General features: G+C 37.4%; 1 protein-coding gene and 1 long non-coding RNA gene across 5 annotated transcripts in view; one reads left to right on the top strand and one right to left on the bottom strand.

Moving 5' to 3' along the window:
- Positions 1-20,728, bottom strand: part of LOC116771697 (aldehyde dehydrogenase, dimeric NADP-preferring) — a 34,190-nt gene that overhangs the window by 7,053 nt on the left and 6,409 nt on the right. For 3 of the 4 annotated variants that reach the window (XR_009753672.1, XM_032663615.2, XM_032663616.2), the window contains exons 3-4: positions 7,453-7,496; positions 3,598-3,837 (exon numbers count right to left, since the gene is read on the bottom strand). Coding sequence is in view for 3 of the 4 variants with exons in the window: in XM_032663615.2 (XP_032519506.2) it covers positions 3,598-3,837; positions 7,453-7,496 (284 nt within the window). In the remaining variant the exon portion in view is untranslated. Of the gene's footprint in view, positions 1-3,597; positions 3,838-7,452; positions 7,497-8,858; positions 9,015-20,728 lie in introns of those variants that run through there. The other variant, XM_032663618.2, reaches the window with a different exon arrangement.
- Positions 360-4,803, top strand: LOC133320242 (uncharacterized). The gene is made up of 4 exons (XR_009753673.1): positions 360-517; positions 1,078-1,135; positions 2,711-2,850; positions 4,438-4,803. It is a non-coding gene; the product is annotated as an uncharacterized LOC133320242 (long non-coding RNA).

The following is a 20,728-nucleotide window of genomic DNA, read 5'->3' on the forward strand; positions in this document are numbered from 1 at the left end:
CTGCTGTATTTCAGCTTAAGAATCAAGAACCAGTCGGTTTGTATCAGGATTGTGATCAATATGTACAGGGACGTATTAGGCATATCGTACTCGTGCATGTGGCAACGGGAATTAATGGATCAACACGTAGCAAAAAAGATCTGATTCTGTTAATTCTATCTTAAATTGAACGTACAGATATTACTTTTATTTAATTTGGAGATTATCTATGTATTTTTTTAGGAAGCTATAAGTATAGTATGCTTCTTGTACAAAAATTTATTAATTCTATTTTGAAGCGGATATCAACACCCGATCGATCTAACAATATTTGGTTAGTATTTCATCATTTTTATATCTACATTGGACAGTATCCAAAATGGCGAACTATATTTCAGTGCTCTTCTATATTATTTGAATGAAAATATTTGTCGATAGTTTAAATAACATGATAGTATTTTGTGTGGAAGGAAGTGGTTTTGCTTCTAAAATTAATATTAAGCCAATTTTGTACAGAGACTTGGGATTCACCTGAAAAGTGAGTAAAATAAATTTTGTGTATAATTTTATAATTATTCTATTTATGGCGCTCTCCACTATTTGTATGCGTTTCTGTGTCTGTTATCTGTGCAAATATACATTGAACATATTATTGTGCGATTGTGCATGCGTAGTGTGCGTACAATTGTGAGCTGGCTGTCTCTCAATACGGCTCGATAACTATTCAATTTCAAAACAGAAACTTCTAGAATACATTGCTGATTAAAAAAAATTCTTAAGTCTTCAATATACACAATGATTCTATTTAAACTATTTAATAAAAAAACATTGGAGAAGAATTTTGTATGATTATTATATATAACGTTGAAGAAAGAAGAGAAAAAAAAACACCCGTCATCATGACAGTTTGTGGTCAAAATTTGACATTTATGTAATAAAACGTCATAAGGAATAATGCCACTTTAGAAAAATTTATAAAAATATTTATGTACCTAAATTACCGATTAATACTTGTCAAGCAAATAAGCAATTAAATACAAAGTTCGGGTTCACCTATATCTAGCGTATGTTTTAATGAAACACTGTCAATTTTTACAGCGCGCGTTCCTACGACCTTCAGAGTTGGTAATAACATATCCTCGACATTTGAGAACAGGTTTGCTTATAATTTTATTTTCTAGAATATTATTAGCTAGATGTCAATTCAATTGTTTCTTGAATGCAAACTTTGTGCTGACAATTAAAACAATCCTTACATCGTGATGAGGGCACATTTTACAGATACAAAATATGACCGAGCTTGTTTTTTTTAATTTATGCATCCGCCTCGTATTCAACTACTTGTTGACTCGCCGTGCGATAAATGTATCGTTAATTTATGTACATGTATATATGAGTAGATTTGTCAATTATCGAATGTCTCAGACATGTTAATAACAACAGCTATTTACTTGGTATGTGACTAAACTATTGTTGAGTATTTTAAAACAAATTTCATGTATGATTTCAATGAAATTCGTATCTAGATGCGTTAGAGCTCTCGGAACTTTAGATATTAGCAAAGTCGCGGGCGAAATATGTATGAAAATTTGATGTAATATATGTATATCGATAGTTTATCTGTACCCAAAACGATATCAGTCAATTAAGCGATAAAAAATTATAACGGGAGCACCATTAATGTCTTATGTCGCCTTAAAATATTCTTGTATAATTTTTTTTTATCTATTCACAGTCTTTAATGACGGATATCCGGTTTTTTTTCTTAACATAATTTATTCGCATAGGTTCAACATTGACTGCTTGAATTTTTTTTTTTTTGATGACATCGATGTACTCGTAAATGCAGTTGGATGGAATTTACAACATGTTTTCAAGAACATTCATGTTAGTTGCTTGTATTGTGTTTATATTACGTCGAACAATGAGAGACCAAAGTCCGCGCTGTTGGTACTGCTTGGTAAATACAAAATTATTCATAAGTAATAAATCAATATCATCATAATATATAAAAAACCTCAACTTTACTGATGACTGGTGTTTGTTTGGCCGTGACTGAAACCGTGTTTTAAATTTTTTTTATGAAAAATCACTTAACTGGGTTTAATAATTTTGGGCGTTTTATAGGTATAAAGAGATAAGAGTATATACTACGATATAAAGTTGGAAAGAGTGATTTTAGCAAACTATCAATAACTTTATAGGTAGAACAGTGCCCAAAATCTTAACACCTCTCAATCTTGTCATTATTTAGTGATATAATAAAGGATGGTATAGTACATATTTTTCTAATTTTCAAAATATAATTACAAGTGATAACCCTATATATTACTCATTCACTTCATTTTTACGGCCCTTAAGGTTCATTACAGCAAATAGCATAAAAGAAATACAAAATCAGCGAGAATGTTGTTCAGGAAGACACAAATATCCTCAAGTTTTCATGTAAAAAACTAAGACATTGGAAAATATATTGACTTTCCTATTTCAAATGCATATAAGTTATAGTATTATTTACAAGTAGACATATTTTTACTCAAAGATTATGCGATTATTCTTACCGAATTGCTGAAGAATTTTGTCACGGTTTATGAGCTATTCGATAACAGACATACTCGTATAGTGTACAGTAGGCGTTGAGAGTTATGTATGTCCAACTAAACAATATATATGGAAATAAAATCGATTGCCCCTAGATTTCAAGCAGAGTGAATTTTTTAATTCCTTACAGGAAACCAAAAAATTCTGCTGAGGCGCCGATAACAAGAACTGTGTGGGACCCACTTCCAGCCACCGTTTATGCAAACTTTTTTACAAATATATCAACTTTCTTGATTGAAAATTGATAGAAGACTGAATCATCACTATAAGGTCATATATTTTTCTTATGTGGCTGCTTTGTAACGAAAATCATATTAGTGAAATTAATACAATACTCTTACGAGCATTATGTGTTTTTCATTATTTTTTTTTACGTATTAATTTATTATTTATTATGCATTATATTTTTTTGTTCTTATGCAAATAGTGATGTGCCTATGATTTGAAAAAACCCTCATAAAACAATTTAATAACTTTGCAATAGGATTAAATTGTTTCATTGCATGAGTATTTTTATATTACTATTCATGCATGAACAAAATTCATAACTGATAGCTTCAATGATGCGAGTACTAAGACTAATTGGCTCTGAACTGTCACACTGATTTCGCGTTGACAAATTTCACAATAATGTCACGTGATATAATTAATGTGGGCATATAAGTAGAAAAAAATCTCTGTATTTACGTGACCTCGAATCTGACCTTTATTGTCCCAATAAATAAACAATTCATTGTTTCCTATATTAACTTTTGCCAGTGACATGGCACAGGCTTGACTTATCGTAAAAAAAATATAGTGGATTGTATGATAACACTTATCTTTCTCACACTTCAAGGTCAATGATTACGATTTACGCGATTAAAAATTAACAACATCGGTCAATAACCGTGTACACACTTAAAATAAACGGTCCTGTAGACCAGAAGCGGGCAATTAGGTTAAAAATTACATGTGATATATAAAATTTATTCAAATTACGTCAATGTAATGTATTTTCATATGAATTAAACCTACCTTCACAGGAGCGACCCAGTTATCCAAGTTGTAAATAGTATTTCTTATGTCATTAATGAGATAGTCGACTTCTAGGAGAATAGCTTCCATTTTGCTTCTTCTTAAATCCTTAACGAGAGCCTCTACCATCGCGTTTCTGTTCTCCTCGTACATTCTCAGTAGATTTTTCAGTTGCTTCCTTCTCCATTCAATGGGCTTGGTGACGCCGCTGTCGAACGTATCCCTTGCTTTATTTACGACCTGCGCACAAAAAAACAAATAAATAAAGAAAATTACGATTATTTTAGCGTTATATTATCTGTATGCTTAACCCAAGTTACCATTTAAACTAGACAGAGCAGTTAAGAGGTTTTTTTTTTCATTAAAAATCATCGCATTTCACATTAAAGTACATTATTGGATGTCAAACGCTTCAACATGACCTCAGAGTTTAAACTTACACATTGTCAGTTTATAATATTTCTTTCGGGGTTCGATTTACAAAAGAATAAAATTTTATTATTGTATTTCATACATCTTGTTAAACCTACACATTAAGTAAGAATATTCAAGTACTATAAGTAGTTTATTTGCAGTTTCAAATGTCTATTCTAGAAAGTCCACAAGGAAACTTTCTCTGATACATTGTACAAAAACCATAAAATATTGTTCGAGAAGATTCCAAGATGGCGTTGGATATAAAATTGAAGACGTAAACGAAGTGCGATGGATATGTCTAGAAAACTTTTATAATAAAACGATAATATATATAATGTATAATCGATTATAGATTCTTTGATCAGGTTTCATAATAATTTTTGGGGGACAAAATATTTATTTATTCGTCTTATTTGCACACAGATACAAATGTTGCACGAAAGGTGAGGCAGTGCTAAGATGCATTCTCTACCAGACAACCTTAAGGATTTAAAATGACTGACTGTGCAAAAAGTAAAAAACTTTATGTATTATTCAGTAGCCAATGAAGATGTTAAAAATAATAGCCAATACCATTATTTCGAATAATATGAAATAAAAAAAACGTGGTTTCAAAAATAAATGCTTAATTGTATATATGTAATATTGCGATAACTGATGATATATTAATATTTATATATTGATTTTTATGTCATATATTTTCAAACAATGAATATGAATAAAATGTTGCAAATTACTGTCATGGCTGACATAGAAGTCATGTTAGGTATGGCAACACTATCAATTTAATGTTCTTTTATTATAAATGACCAAGTTTTATGTATTTTGATAAGGTTATTATGAAATTAAACAAAATCTGTAGCGTTTATATATTTGTCAAATATTTTTTTCATTTGTATACAAGTTTACTGTCAAAAAGCCAACGACTTTTATTATTTTTTTTTTTTGTGTAATTAATGTATTTGTACTATCTGTTACGTTATTTTATGCATGTACTGTTTTTAAAACTATCATAAAACAGAATACATAGTTGAAATTTATAACTATTGATTGTAAATTAACGGAATATTTTAACACATTGAAATTCAAATATTGTTGCCAGGGTCAAGGACATTTCTTTCCTGTTTTACGGTCATCCAATGCGTTGTTGGGAATGTTAATACAAAATAGAATTAAATTTAATCTTTATTTTATGCAGATGCCACCAAATTTGACAAGTGTCACAGGAAAATTTCTGCCAATTGTCAACAGGATTTATAATTATTTAAACACTTAATATGTTGGCGAAATCTATGAGGAAACACCACTAACCGAAAGAAGAAGAAAAGCACTTAATATGATAAAATAATATTTGACTAGTACTATAGTTCTTAGTAGATGTTTCCAACTACAACTTATTACTGACAGTATCAACGCCACGGTACATTTAAATATTATATATTCGCTTTTTTATCAGTTATAGGCGTACCAAAAAGATAGCATATGTAGGTTTCTATCGAAAGAAATAATACATTGGTTGAGAATGCAAATGAAATTAGTATTACAAATTTTTACATACACAGTGTTACTTAAAGTAGATTTTTAATCAAACAGTAGCCAAAGATTTCTATTGTACAGTAGTCGATTTGATTTGATAAACCTAGCTGTAACTAGGTTTTGGCTTCTCTTCGGCCTCTCAACAGCAGCTAACGTGACTCATCAATACTAGGGTAAACAAAATTAACATATAAATTTAATTTTATCGAATAGGTTTAATCGAATACCATTAAAGATGTAATTGTATAATACTTATTTAAAAACTCTTTAAAAAAAATTCAAAGAGCAAGTAGACTAAAATTTTTTTAAAGACTAATACGTATAGTAAAAAAGTTATTTCAAGCAAAATTTACTTTAAATTTTATATTTAATATTTATCGTTTTTTTTTTTATTTTATTTTGTCTCTTCTTATGTATTATTGTGTTTCTCATAAATATAAACATTACTGCATATATTTTTACCTTGGCAAAGGTCACCTTCAGGTGGTAATGCCGGCTTTTAAAACTATAATTAAGAAAAAAAAAACACTCCTCAATTAACTACAGGATTATAGGCATTGAATGGAATTCGTATTTTTTTCATTTTTAATATAAATATTATACTTATTACTTATTAAGTCATTTCATGTTGAAATAACAGTTGTCTTTGGAGGTGAGAAAATTTTTTTTTAACAGCGACTTTACTCAAAGGGAGCTGTGTTATAAGGTTGACATCATTTTTTTTGCGTGTGTCCGTGGCATCGTAGTCCTTAAACAGATAAGCCGATTTCTATGCAGGTTTTTTCCTTGATATGCTACATAGATTCCTTATGTAGGTTCTGTATTTGGTTATCGGACCAGCAATCTAAAATTATCATCTTCAGTAATGATGTAATTTTTTTTTTTTTATGATTACTCGATTAAATTCTTCCTTCGTGCCAGTATAAAGACAACTAATGTACGAGGTTTTTTTTATTTATTAAAATTTAAATATAAATGTATATATAGTTAATTGACTGTATTTTAGAAGATGTTTAAGATTTGTTTAATTTAATTTTTGTTGAATATTATTAATTTAAAATCACGGTAAAAAGACAAAACTTCCCAGCACCATGCGGGTACATCGCTAGCAGCGGTCCTAGTTACATCGCAAACAACACTCCTAAAGTTGTAACGTGAAATAATCATAAGTGTACATGACGGTTATAGGAATTTTGCTACACTTTCTTAAACATAAAATTTTACACTAAAGAGTATTAATATATTTTGGAGCATATTACGAATGGTGTGTAGTCATTTTATTGGATTCTTTTAGAATCATTTAAACTACTTTCTTTTAAAATAATTAATTTCGATTAATTTAATATCACCTACAATATTAATTTAACGATTATAAAGTTTTTTTTTTAGAATGCTTAGTTTTCGATATTCAAAAACAACATCAACAACAATTTATTGCATTTAAAACCCAAAAAATGTGAAATATACATATATATATTCTTTTTAAAAAATATTTTTTCTTATTTTTTTTATAATAGTTTTTTTTTTTTGTAATAAATATATATGTATAATTGTTTTAAAATATTTTACCTGATGATGTGATACTAGTAATAATAATTTATACACACACACCCACACCCACACATATATATATGTTTCTTCTACACAGACTCAATAGTATATTACAAGGTCACAGGGTTAAAAGTTCAAAGAAAATGATAATGCTGTATGGCAACACTGTGCTATTACTATGATTGTCATACTTAATGTAGAAAATTTCCTGTATTTCCTTCATCAACTTATTAGTTATTATGATACTATTGAAGATATATTAATGAAAACATATATACCGTCTGTGTCGAGTTTGATAAATTAAAACCATGGTAATAATAATGAATACACATATATAATAAGCCATCTCACCTCAGACATGTTGACGGCTTTGGGTTTATTGCTTGATAGTGTTCCTGAAACAAAGAAGTTTTTTTTTTTAAATATAGATAAAAAAAAATACATGAAATTCACTGAATATTTCAAATTAATATTTAATTTTTGTGTCAGATTTGAATTCATCATATAACAATAGAAATAATTGGATAATTTATAAGGAAAACAAAATTATATATTTTATGTACTTTTTCATTTAAAATTAGTATACAATTTTATTTTAATCGAACATATGTATGTCATGTGTTGTAAAATGAACAAGAATGTAGTTAACCTTCTGACATCAACGGCGGTGGAGCACAACATGATAAAATAAATCACATTTTATTCTAGAGTAGTTTTTGGCTGTGATTTTGTCTGCACGGACTTAGGCTCGGAAAGAAATGTATAAAGGGTGTTAAAATAATAAACTTGTATATTAACCGACCGTCAGTAACATTAATAGTATGTTTTATGCTCGATATGCAATACAAATGCCTCAATAAATTAAAGCCAATATCTCATTCTGATATCTAACCTGCATTACTGTAAAGATTCATCGAAATCCATTTAGTAGTTTTTGGGTCAAAGAACAATAAACACCCGTTAATCCTTACAGACTCGCATTTATAATATTATAAGGTATATATGTATAGGATGTATCTTTTGGTTTTGGACAATAATAATATGAAAAGATAAAAACATAAAATTTGGGAAAAGAGTACATTACTCTAAAAATATCAGTGTTACCATTAAATAAATACCAATTTCATTATAAGTATGTGATGTCAAAGAACTGTAGTAACAAAGTTTAAATTAAGACCAAATGTTTTATTATTAACTCTTTTTTTTTTTAATAAAAAGAACACTAGTTGTGGTAAATTTTTAATCAGATATATTAATACTGCTTTTTTATTATTTTTTTGTTACCGAATAATGTCGAATATTTATTTATTTTTGAACTGGAGAAAAGTAAATAAACATTATATAATTATTTATATATTGATTCTTTCATTGTTTGTCTTTGATATAAGTGGATGTTGAACACACATTGTAAATATATACATATCCAAAAATAACTTACTGATAATATAGAAACTGTGGTTTTGAATAATAAATGATACAATTAAAATCTGAGCTCCTGTTGGCCCATCACAAATGGATGATCTAGTACCACCTACATTTAAAACTTTTTATTGCTTAATACGTACTATTTTAACATAATGTAAATTAAAATTAAGTCAAACCACAATGTTCTTACATGTCTACTAATTAATAACTATAGTTTTAAAGATACATATCAATAGTTTGTTACAAAACACGCTTCATTAGTATCTATGAAAATTCAAACTTTGGTCTAGATAAAGTTAAAATTCATTTCAAATAAATTTGAAACCACTTACCGACAGTCATTGTTGCAAATATTATCAATAACTAAGTTAGTCAAACAAGTTTTTTATATTTATTTATTTTTAGTATTATTGTTTGCACGATTTTTATGAACAAACATCAACATTCATACGACAGTACCAACTACTAGGAAAGTATGAACTAAAGAATAAAGACTCGCTATTCTGCAGTGTCACTTGACACTAGTTGACTTTGACATTTGTCATTTGAAATATTGACTTTGACAATTCGTTCGGAAATTATCCTAGCATAAATAAAAAAGAGAATAAACTTAAATAAATAATAAAAACTAGAGCTTAGTACCAGATTGTTTGCAAATTGAATGAATATATTTGTATATAGTTCTTCTGAACAGAGTTTAATAAACTGTTAAGTGATATATTCAGTTTTATAAAATTATTAATATTCATTCTTATAACAAGTCTTAGTCTATAAAAGCAATTAAAAAATCTTTAGGGCGGATTATTAAATGCTTTACATAATGGTTGAGTTATTGATGACTGGTACATATGCCATATTTCGGACATTTATTAATTTTTATTTTTATTATTATATTAACAAAAAAATATGGATAATTTAACCCGAAACTATAGTTCAGTTATTGTTTAGTTTGCTAGTTAACCTTAAGTGTTCTATTACCAAAGGGTAAAAAAGGTGCGTCTGTCTGTTCGCCCGTCACCAATCTATATCTCATGAACCGTGATAGCTAGTTAGAAAGTTGATATTTTCACAGATAATATGAACATTCATCATCCCATCATACATAAAAATTTCACATTATCTGTAAAAATTGTCTCTGATTTTTTTTGTACTTTTATTATAAATTGTAATAAACATTTAAACATTTAAAGGGCTCCCATACAATAGACATAACGTTTATTCCCGCTTAGAGAGAGATATAAAAATGAGTAAGAGATATGTATACTGTATAGATTATTAGTGTTTTTAAGTGAGTGACCATTACTATAATAACCTAATAAAAAACTAAAAACACAACTTTATCGTTATTATTTGAACAGCCATATTTAAAATATATTTGGCCTTCTAAACTGTCTAAAAATTACTGTTAAACTACAGATTAAACGTACAAGGTAAAACAGGTATCTGAAAAAAATAATAGGCTAAATAAAATATTTGAGATGAAACTTCGAATTGGACAAGGACTGACTGGTGCAAGTTGGGATATTATTTTTACATAAATTAAAAATGCTATTTGGATCAGAAACTTGCATACAACCAGGTCTCCGCAGTGCAGAGTAGTAATATGCGAAAATCTTAGTTTTATTCAAATTACCATATTATGGCGTCTCGGTATTTGATTCTATTTTCTCTTAAAAAATCAAGTCGAGTGTGCTCTGGGAGCAAAAAAAAGCAAAAAATCCTCTAGAGCTGTACGTTCTACGAAGCAGTTATCCATAATTCATATTTTTCACAAAAATTTTGCTTATTACACAAACAAAAACCCAAGATAAAATGAAGTCGTGAATTGAAACTCCTATATATTACTATCTTAAACAAAAATGTATCTAATCTACTTGTATACAACTTTAGAAAATCACCAAAAACAGTAATAATAAACAGTAATATTATTTACATATAAAGATGGCCTTGAATATTATACATTTTCAGCACTGGTAAGGCAGCGACTTAATAAAATTCGTCCAAAGATGTCCCTTTAGCAATTTCACTTAATAGACAATTTGTATGGATCAAGTATCGTTTTTTATTGCCGGCAGATGATTGTGATCGTATTGCGAGTGCAAAGTAAGCGTGTGTGGCACAACACTACGTTACATATCGGACACATGAAGAATGCTAACAGCTTTTAATGTTATGTTTTATCTGTGGACCTTATTTTAGTTCAGTTCAGATTGATCGTTTCTCGGAGTTTCTGTTATGTGGTAGGTATAGATGGTTAAAGATCGAAAGTAGTGTGGAGTTTATCTTTATAGATATATGTATTTAAATAAGGCTAACAACATCTCAATACTTTTAATAGTATAACTAACTTAACATTAAAAATATCTTAAGTGTGTTTATATACATATATATAAATTTTAGACGTAAATTATAGTAATGGAAACCTGTCTTTTATGAAATGATTTTCATGTTTCGGTTTTGTTCGGGAATTCGAAGTTCAAATAGTAGTCCGATGACAAGGAAATCTGTAAATGATGAAGGCATCCTCGAGAAAAAGAGGGGTACTTTGGTAATAGTAGCTGATGAAATTAATCCCGGGATTAACACTTAAACTTAAATTACCGTTCTTATTACGAGATTACTGAGACTGGAATCGTTTGTAATCTACACTCTCGAGCGACTGTTTAAACTGTCACCTTGTGCTTCGGCTAGTGCCTCGTCTCGCGACTCGTACGCCTGTGTAAATCCCGGGTAGGAATATTAAAATATAATTAATTTTTTTTTATTTTATTAAAATTGAATAAATTAATTAAGTTAAATTCTTAATATGTATAGAATATTCTTAACAAGTAATGATATGAACGAATATAGTATCCTTATAAAAGTATAGTACATAAACGATAGGTTTCCATTGACGTAAGTTATAAAACAAATAATAATTGTCGTAGGTTTGTTAATGAATTTTGTTTAACCGTTTCGTGCTACAAGGACAGACAATGAATATAAATACAACTAAATAAAATAGGATTATTAAAAGATAAAAAGGTGAGGGTAAGATTTTGATTATTTCAACACTTATCTATAATTTTATACACGACTGTGGAGAAGCCAAAAAGGGTTAGGGTTTTAAAACTGTGCTGTTTGTTAACGCGTTTAAACGTGTTGGTGGCAACTGCAAAAGTGATTTTAGATCTCGAGAAGATACAGTTTTTGTTAATTTTTTCTTCTTAAAAATTCATTGTAAATTGTACGTATCAGACTGGGGGTTAAAAAATAAAACTAAACAATGAAAATTGCTTAGACTTTTTGTTTTTTATAGTTTTTTATACCGATTCATCTAACACCTAACTGTTACATTTATTTAAAGTTTAAACGACTTACTCTTTGTATATCTAATTAGTTGAATCATTATTATCAGTGGATTATTTTTTTAATTATTGTATATTTTTTTAGTAAGATGTATTTTGTGTCTCTATAGGGGTCGAAAATATTATCTTAAATTATATATTATCGTAAATATTAACTTTGCTGTGATATTCTTATAGTGCAATCGTTTAAAAAGAGAAATGAAGTTTATCGACTTGCGCAAAAAATAATTTATGTAAATATGTTGGTTATATGGGATATCAAATGGTTTTTGTAAACGTTACGTAATTGGGACTTTTTCTGGATTATCCAGGATGATTCTTCTGTTCTTTTGATTTCATGTTGTTACTCAGTCTTTTGGAAATTAACGTTATAGCAAGGACCAAATGTTACATACCATATTAATTAAAATAATTATTCCGATGACCTTCATCCCCACTCTTTTTCTTATCGTTTGTATCCTTTAACAATGTGAAATTTATTCTACTAGCTGATATCCGCGACTTCGTCCGAATCGCTTAAGGGATACAAATCTAAGAAACAAGAATTACAAAATATATTATTTTTTTGATTATTTTTTCTTTATGATGTGTAAAACAAATTTAACGTTCAGAACTCCGTTTGAAAAATGTATGTGTTTGCTTTTTTACCACACCTTGTTATATGTGGTCTTTCTTGTTGTATTGGATCTTGTTTATATAATGATCGCTGAAATATATTTAATTATAAGTCAAGTTACAACATTTTGCTATAAAAACAGTGGAAACGTAAATTCTCCTTAAACACTTGAATAACAAATGGCCTTTGTGAATTTTAATATCGTAGAACACTTGCCCTTTGGGCATTTCAATATTACAGAACGGTTGCCCTTTGAGCATTTTTATTATTATAGGGTAATACGTTAACAGGCTGCAATTTTAAAATGGTTCTTATTATATACATACTAATATTATAAATGCGAAAGTAACTCTGTCTGTCTGTCTGTCAGTTACTCGATTACGTCTAAACTACTGAAATAATTTGCACGAAATTTGGTATGGAGATATTTTGATACCCGAGAAAGGACATGAGTAACTTTTGACCGCGGGAAAACAACGCATTCCCATGGGAAAAATTACTTTTCTTGCCAAGGAAGGAAAAACAAAAAACATCGTATATAAAAATGTATTACAGTAACCTATCTTCTTCTTAAAATGTATTAACCTAACCTATGGCAATTAATCTTAGTATGGCCTCATCCCATCTCGGCACAATTCAAACATACGTACAAAAAAGTACAGCTCAGGTTTTTACATACTACTAAACAAAAAAACTATCCAATGCGGACGAAGTCGCGGCCAAAACTAGTAATGAAATAAAAGAAAAAAACATTGTGTTTGGCGTTTATCAAATACTGATTATCAAATGTTATATGCTATTTCAAGAACGTTTCTTAATTTGGTGATGGTCTTATCAAATAGAAGCTGTTATGAATTGTAATGAAGAATATACGAGCTATGGGACTCTTTAAGGCTTCCAGAACATCGAATAATTAATAAAAAAATATCTCTCTGGTAATTGCAAAATAGTAACTGTATAAGTACTTATGTTGTTATATTAAACTAATAGATTTGTTTCTGATCCTAGCAAATTTAATCATGTTCGTAGATAAAATATCGCAGAAGGTGAAACAAATGTTTGGTACAATCGTACCTAAACGAAAAGTCGAAATTAGTTAGAAATATTATTTTATTTACATATATATTAATATTCGGGTTTTCAAATAAGATTTTAAATTTATTAAACATTATTAAAAAAAAACCTTTTTAGTTATTTTTTATTTTCATGTATAATTCTTTGTATTAGTATTACTGTGTTACTTAAGCCAGGTTATAAAGGTCAGTGGTCAGATAAAAAGTGAACATCAAGCGTCATGAACTACAATTAGTATTTTTTATTATATAGTAATAAAAAATTGCATATATTATATATTTAAAATAAGAGTTATAATGAAAAATGTTTAAATTTTATTGCAATTTTATTTTGAGGTGATTAACTATGAATAATTGTTTGACCTTCTACTGCTGTAATATAATTTCTTTGTAATTGAAAATTATTTTCTATTTTTGGTTTGTTTGCTATAAAATGGAGTTTTTTTTTAGTTTTTTTTTTAACTATTATTGAATCGCAGGCACGCGCAGACCGCGCACTAGCTCTATCTCTCTCACTCCACTACAGAGGATCTATCAAAGAATTCCTTAATCCTGGCGGTCCTGATACGGATAATGGAAAGCTGTTATCAAATTATTGCATTGTCATCGATCCTTGATACGTATGCAAAGTTTCAAATTATTCAGACTTCTAGAAACCGGCGAAAATTAAGCTCAAAGATTCCGTTACATACATACATACAACCTAAGCTAATAAAAGCGTGTTTAAAACAGAAGATCAAGAAAAAAAGACTACGTACAGACGTAACACAGACGACTTTTTTCATGAATATAAATCTTATTTACAAATATGGAAATTGGTGAAAACCTATCTAAGTAGTAAGTTACTGTTTGTTGTTCCTTAACACATACCTACTGAATAGATTTTGATAAAAAAGCTACGAAATCAGAAGCGATTCTGAGCGAATGAAGCGGAGTACAGATGTCGCTACTGTTTGGTTACAATAATTATATTCTTTTACCACTTGACACATTTTTCTCCGAGTCTTATTCCGACGTCCACGCGAACGAAGTCATAGGCGAAAACTAGGCTAATACATCTACCTGAAATCTCTTAGTAGAAACACGCACACCAGAAAAAAATATGTTTCTATTTATCACTCTATTTGAACTACAATTTCGCGTTTTTCCGAACAATATTTTCGGATTATTTTCATGACTTTATCGGATATTTGATATTATATGAAAGAAAAACATATTTAATTTCAGATACTTTTCTTATTCATAATATATTGGCAAAAAATCTGTTAGTTAATTGACTTTCTTTATATGCAGTCGTTTCTCTTTTGTCAATATAATGGAATATCTCGTAGGCGACGGCCTGGACTTCAATCATAAGACAATCAAGGATTTTTTTATATTCATTACAAAAATACCTAATACAATGTGAATATTTGATATTTTTTTATCACAATAAACCATTTACTTCATCCATGGCTTAATGTTGTAAATATATTATGCGTGATTATTTACGTATTCATGATTTGAAAATATTCGATAATGAGTTTAAATATTTAAAACGTTATTTCGTTTATGCCTTTGTTGCGTACGCGCAATATATTAAAAAATAAATGAACATCGCCGGGGAAAACATCGTATAACGAGTGATGCCGCTGACTCCGCGGAACGAACACCAAGCCGTGTGAACCAGAAGATTCCTGATACCACACAAGCAAAGGAATGGAATTGCTATCCTAACATCGGGGCAATCATGTCGTCTTAGGTAAAGCTTTAATATGTAATTCTTGTTATAATATAAGTAAGTTTCGTAGTTTTCCTGGAACCTCTGGTTGCGAACCGATATAATTCCTTTCAGAGTATTTTTATTTTGTTGTTATTATAGCGAATCGACAACATTTGAAGAAAAATCTGTGACGTTAAAAAATTAAAAACGACCAAGTGATAAGAACTGCGACATGTATAATATAATATGTTAAAAAAAGAGGCAGTGGTACTGAATTGTTTTAGGATACCTTTTTTTTTTTTTTTTTTTTTTTTTTTTTTTTTTTTTTTTTTTTTTTTTTTGATGACGCAGGGAAACTCTTTTTACGAGCCGTCTCACCGGCCTTGGTGGGGCCGGAGAGGATGTGTGAGACTCGACCTGGGCAGGTCCCTACTCACTAAAACCACTGCGAAAGCCATCGGCCGCTATGTTGGTGCACCCCGGATCTGTCAGCGACAGGGCACACCAGCGACTGGCCGGTCCTGGCAAAGACCGGACTTACTCCCTCGGAGAAAGGGGGTGATCCCGGCAATTAGGACCGCCCCGACGACGCCGGGCTTTCACAGGAGCCGGGTTACCAGCCCGACCCCAGCCCGGATTGCAGGGGCGCTATTGGAGGAGGCGTTGATATCGCCCCCGGCGCGCCCCCGTCCGTCGTCTGCGGAGGGAGGGTGCATCAGCCGCAACCTCCCGTTCCCGCTCAGATGCCTCCTTCGTGGACATAACCGTCTCACAGAAGGAGGACACCGCCATCCAGGACCTGTCACTCTCAAGCATCTTCTCCGCGACACTCGAAAGCGACAAGCCCACTCCGCCGAGCGCCGCCACAAGGTCTTGGCGCTGCGCAGCCCATCTCGGGCACACCTCGAGGGTGTGCTGGGCTGAGTCCACCGCAGCGCCGCACTCATGGCAGCCTCCTCCCGGCTCTCTCCTGGCCACCCGACACAAGTAGTCACCGAAACAGCCGTGCCCGGTGAAAACCTGCGTCAGACGGAAAGTAAGGGGTTTGCGTTTCCGCCTCATCCAACGCTCTAGGACCGGACGGAGCGCAGCCGTTGTACGTTTACCGTACGGCTGGCCCGCCAGGTCCTCCCCCCACTCCCGCATAAGGCGCGACTCCCCCTGCCGGCGAACCGCCCGGATCTCCTCTGACGAAGGGTTCTCTCCGAGAGCCCTCCTACCCGAGACGTAAGAGAACACCTCGGCGAGAACCGACGCCACAAGATCCCAGGGCGGATCGCCAGCAAGAGCCGTCGCTGCGGCCCAGGAGACCGTACGGTACCCCCTAATCACCCTCACCGCGGGTGCCCTTTGCGCTGAGCGCAGTAGGGCCTTGACCCCGCGGCTCATCGGTCGATCAGCCCAAACGGGAGCACCGTACGTGGCTATACTCCGACAGACCCCAGAGTATAGCCGCCTGCAAGCTGCGCTGGGTCCTCCGAGGTTCGGGAGGAATTTCCCCAGCGCACCTGCCGTCCTCATGACCTTCGGCCCCAACTCCCTGAAATGGGGCACGAAGGTCCACCCTCCGTCAAGGGTGAGCCCCAGATATTTCATGGTCGGGCTCACCCTGACCCTCCCTCCTCCTATGAGAAGGGTGGCACCCGGCGGGGGTCCTTTCCGCCCAGTCCCGCGGAAGAGGAGGGCTTCGGTCTTGTCGATTCTGACCCGAAGCCCCAACCTCTCTATGCGGCTGACCACGAGATCAGTACCGACCTCGGCCAGCCGCGCCGCCTCCTTGTAGCTCCGTCCCCGGGATAAGACGAGAGTGTCATCTGCATAGCAAATGACACCCATCCCGGGGAGGAGGCGACTTCGCAGGACCCAGTCATACCCGACATTCCACAGGACAGGTCCCAAGACCGAACCCTGTGGAACGCCGTTTTCGACTGTCCACCACTCTATGGACCCCCTCCGGTTCTCGACTGCCACCCTCCTCTGGGAGAGGTAGTCGCCTATCAGCCTCCTCAGATACAGGGGCACTCCGAAGTACTCGAGTGCCACCTGTATCGCGCTGTGTGGGAGGCTGTTGAAGGCGTTGGCGATGTCCAACGACACTGCCAACACTACCTCTCCTCTGCGTTCCGCCTCTTCCGTCACCGCCCTCAGGCGTTTGAGGGCATCGACGGTCGACCGACGGGCTCGGAACCCAAATTGGGACTCTGACAGTCCCGGGCCCGAGCCTTCCTCCAGGTGCCGAACGAGACGGGTGGCCATTATCTTCTCCAGGGCCTTCCCCGCCTCGTTCAGCACAACCACCGGTCGCACCGCCGAAGCCGAGTCCAGAGGCCGGCTGCCTTTTGGTAGTAGGCAAAGCCGGCCTTCCTTCCAGGCCCTCGGAAACTGCCCGGACCTCAGACAGAGGTCGAACAGCTCCCTGAGGGCTTCCCCGAGGTGCACCAGGGAGAGAGCAAGAACTCTCCCGTGCACCCCGTCCGGACCCGGTGCGCTCTTCTTACTCTGGAGGCGAGTCAGAATCGCCTCCATTTCAGACTCCGTGACGGTGGGCGGAACGCGGTCGCCCTCTTCCAACGTCAGCCGGGCCATTCTGGGGGGAGTGAATCCCGCAGGAGCGTCGGGGAAGAGTTCCCCCACGATCCTCCTCAGAACAGCTGGCTGGAGCACTTCCGTTATGGGGGCCGACTGGGCGCAGAGCTTGTTCCGCGCCCGCTTGTATGGTCGGCCCCAAGGGTCTCGATCGAGACCCTCCACCAGCTCCAGCCAGGCTGCCTCCTTGGCCCGGCAGATGGCCTGCTGCAGGATCAACTTTTTCGCGACGTAGATCCTGTACAGCCGGCCATCTCGCTCCTCGTCCTGGGGGCGGCGTCGCCTACTCCGGGTATATGCCCTCCTGGCCCCGTTGCAGGCGACCCGGAGGTTGGAGATATTCTCCGACCACCAGTACACCGCTCCCCGCGGGGGGGGACGTCCTACGGGGGGCATCGCCGCTCTGCAGACGTTTAGGAGAACGTCTCCGAAGCGACTAGCCCCTTCATCCACCCCCAACTCCGCACTCTCCGGGAGACTCCAGCGGCCGACAACGGCCGCTTCTTCAGCCAGTTCCCGGTTTAGCTTTGACAGTGCCCAACGCGGGAACCGACTTCTCTCCCGGGGCGACGAGGAACTCGACGCTGGACTCCGGCGACCTGCAGGAGTGGAAGACACTTCGAACCGTATGTAGCGGTGGTCCGAGAGCGTCTCCACTCCTGCCTCAACCCTCCATCCCTCCACTCTGCGTGCGATGGTCGGAGTGGCGAAAGAGATATCCACCACTGAACCTCCCGACCGTCGCACGCACGTCTGGACTGTCCCCGTGTTGAGAAGGGACAGTCCGGCAGTTAGCGCCCATTCCTCCAGTTCCCTCCCTTTGGGTGTTGTGTGAGGGTTCCCCCACGCCGTGGACTTGGCGTTGAGGTCCCCCATCACAACCACCTGGAGAGGCGCTAACTGCCCTACCACCGGCCCGAGAGAGTCGAGAAATCTCTCGAAGGCCGGCAGGTCGCGGTTCGGGGAGAAATATACCCCAACTATGGCAATCTCCCCCCGAACCGCCGCCACATACCCGTGGCCCCTCGCTTTGACTGCGAGGGGGGGCACGGCGCCCGGCCTCGTGACGATAGCGACGGAGCCGTCCGCGTCTCCCCCCCAGTGAGGTTGGGCAGGGACATAGTACGGCTCCGACATCACCGCCACGTCAACGGCCCACTCCACCATGGACTGCAGGAAGAGATCCTGAGCCCCGGCGCAGTGGTTGCCGTTAGCCTGTAGGAACCTGAGATGTCCAGCCATTACTCGGACATCTCAGCTCCTGACGCCTGCCTCGAAACCCCCACCCTTTTCGGTTGGGCCGGGAGTTTCCCACGGGTGGATGGGGGGCGGCACGAATGACCCCCCATCACATGGTCCGCCGGCATGCTCGCGTCAGCGCACACAGCGCAGCGCGGTGTAGCGGAACACTGGGCGGACTTGTGGCCCTCCTTGCCGCAGCGGTAGCACAGGCCGCTGCGGTCTTTTGGACTGGAGCACGCGGCCGCAACGTGCCCCATTCCCAAGCACTTAAAGCAGTGCTTGGGCCGTGCCTCCATATATGAGAGCCGCACTTGGCTCCACCCCACCAATATACTGCCCAGCTGCAGCAACTTTTTGGCCGCCACAGCCGGCACCTCCAGTAGGGCAGAGCCTGTGCCGCGAACCCCAGGTCGCACGTTGCGCACCCTGACCTGGGCCTCGGTGCAGCCCCCCTCCTGCGCGACCGCGGCTATTAGCCGGTCCGCAGTCGTCGCATCACTAAGGCCCGTGACTCTCAAGTCAGTGAACTTCACGGGCCTCGTAACCTCCACCTCCTCTGCCAGTGCGGACTTCAGCTTCGCGGCCAAAGCGTCTGCTTTGTCCGCACTGGTGGAGCCGGGAACCTCGATGATACGGGCCCCCGTTGCTGTAGCACGGATCTTCAGGGGCCCTATCCCCAGCTCCTTTCGGTCCACCTCTTTTTCGGCCTTGAGGAGGACCGACAGATACGACGCCCCTCGGGCCGCTGCCTCAGGGCGTAGTTTCAGCACTACGGCCTGGGAGCGCGGGAGCATCACTTTTTTCGGGCCCTCTTTAGGGCCCGCCTTCTTCTGCTGTGGCGCCGGCTTCTTAGTCATCGGCACCACCTCCTTCTTCTTGGGGGCCTTGCGGCGGACCACCTCCGTCCATCCCGCCGCGTTGGCCCCAACACCCGCTGCCACCGTTTCGGCCCTTCCACTAGACGTGGATGGACCGAACGCTGTCCAAATCGCCTCTTTCCCCTTACCCTTTCCCTTACCTTTTCCCTTGGAGGACGGTGGAGGAAGAGAAGGGAAGTCATCCTCCGACAACACCATTACCGGTGCCAATGACGCCGTTGGAGGGGCCGATGACTTGGCCCCTCTTTGCATGGCCGCCTGGCGGATAGCCTTTTTGGCAGCTATGGCGACGGCGGAGTTGTCACCCGCCAGGGGAGGGCGGGTGACCTCCTCCCGCGGGAGCCGGGACTCTAGCGCGGCAAGTCGTCCATCGACCAGGTTGCCAACCAACCTGGCGATATTCGACTCTAACGCTTGCATCTGGTCCCGGCCGATCGGGCCCTCAGACGCCACCTTTGTCGCCTCCGCCCTCTCCCTCCGCATCTCCTCAAATTGGAGGCGGTGAGCGCGCACCTCCTCTTTGAGACCCGCGTTCTCTCGCTGGAGCCGACCAATATCGGCTCTAAGACGGCGGGTCTCTTCCGCCTCCGTGCGCGTCACAAGCACGCCCAGCGCCTCCCTGAGAAGGGCAGAGGCCTTCATTATTTTTGAAGAGTACCCCCCTTTTAGGTTGGTACTCTTTCCCACTAATTCTTTGATAAGGTCGAGGCTTTTCTCAGCCTCGACCATTATCGCCTCTGCCCCCATTGTCTCCAGGT

The sequence above is a fragment of the Danaus plexippus genome, assembly GCF_018135715.1.
Source record: "Danaus plexippus chromosome 16 unlocalized genomic scaffold, MEX_DaPlex mxdp_23, whole genome shotgun sequence".
Lineage (NCBI taxonomy): Eukaryota > Metazoa > Arthropoda > Insecta > Lepidoptera > Nymphalidae > Danaus > Danaus plexippus.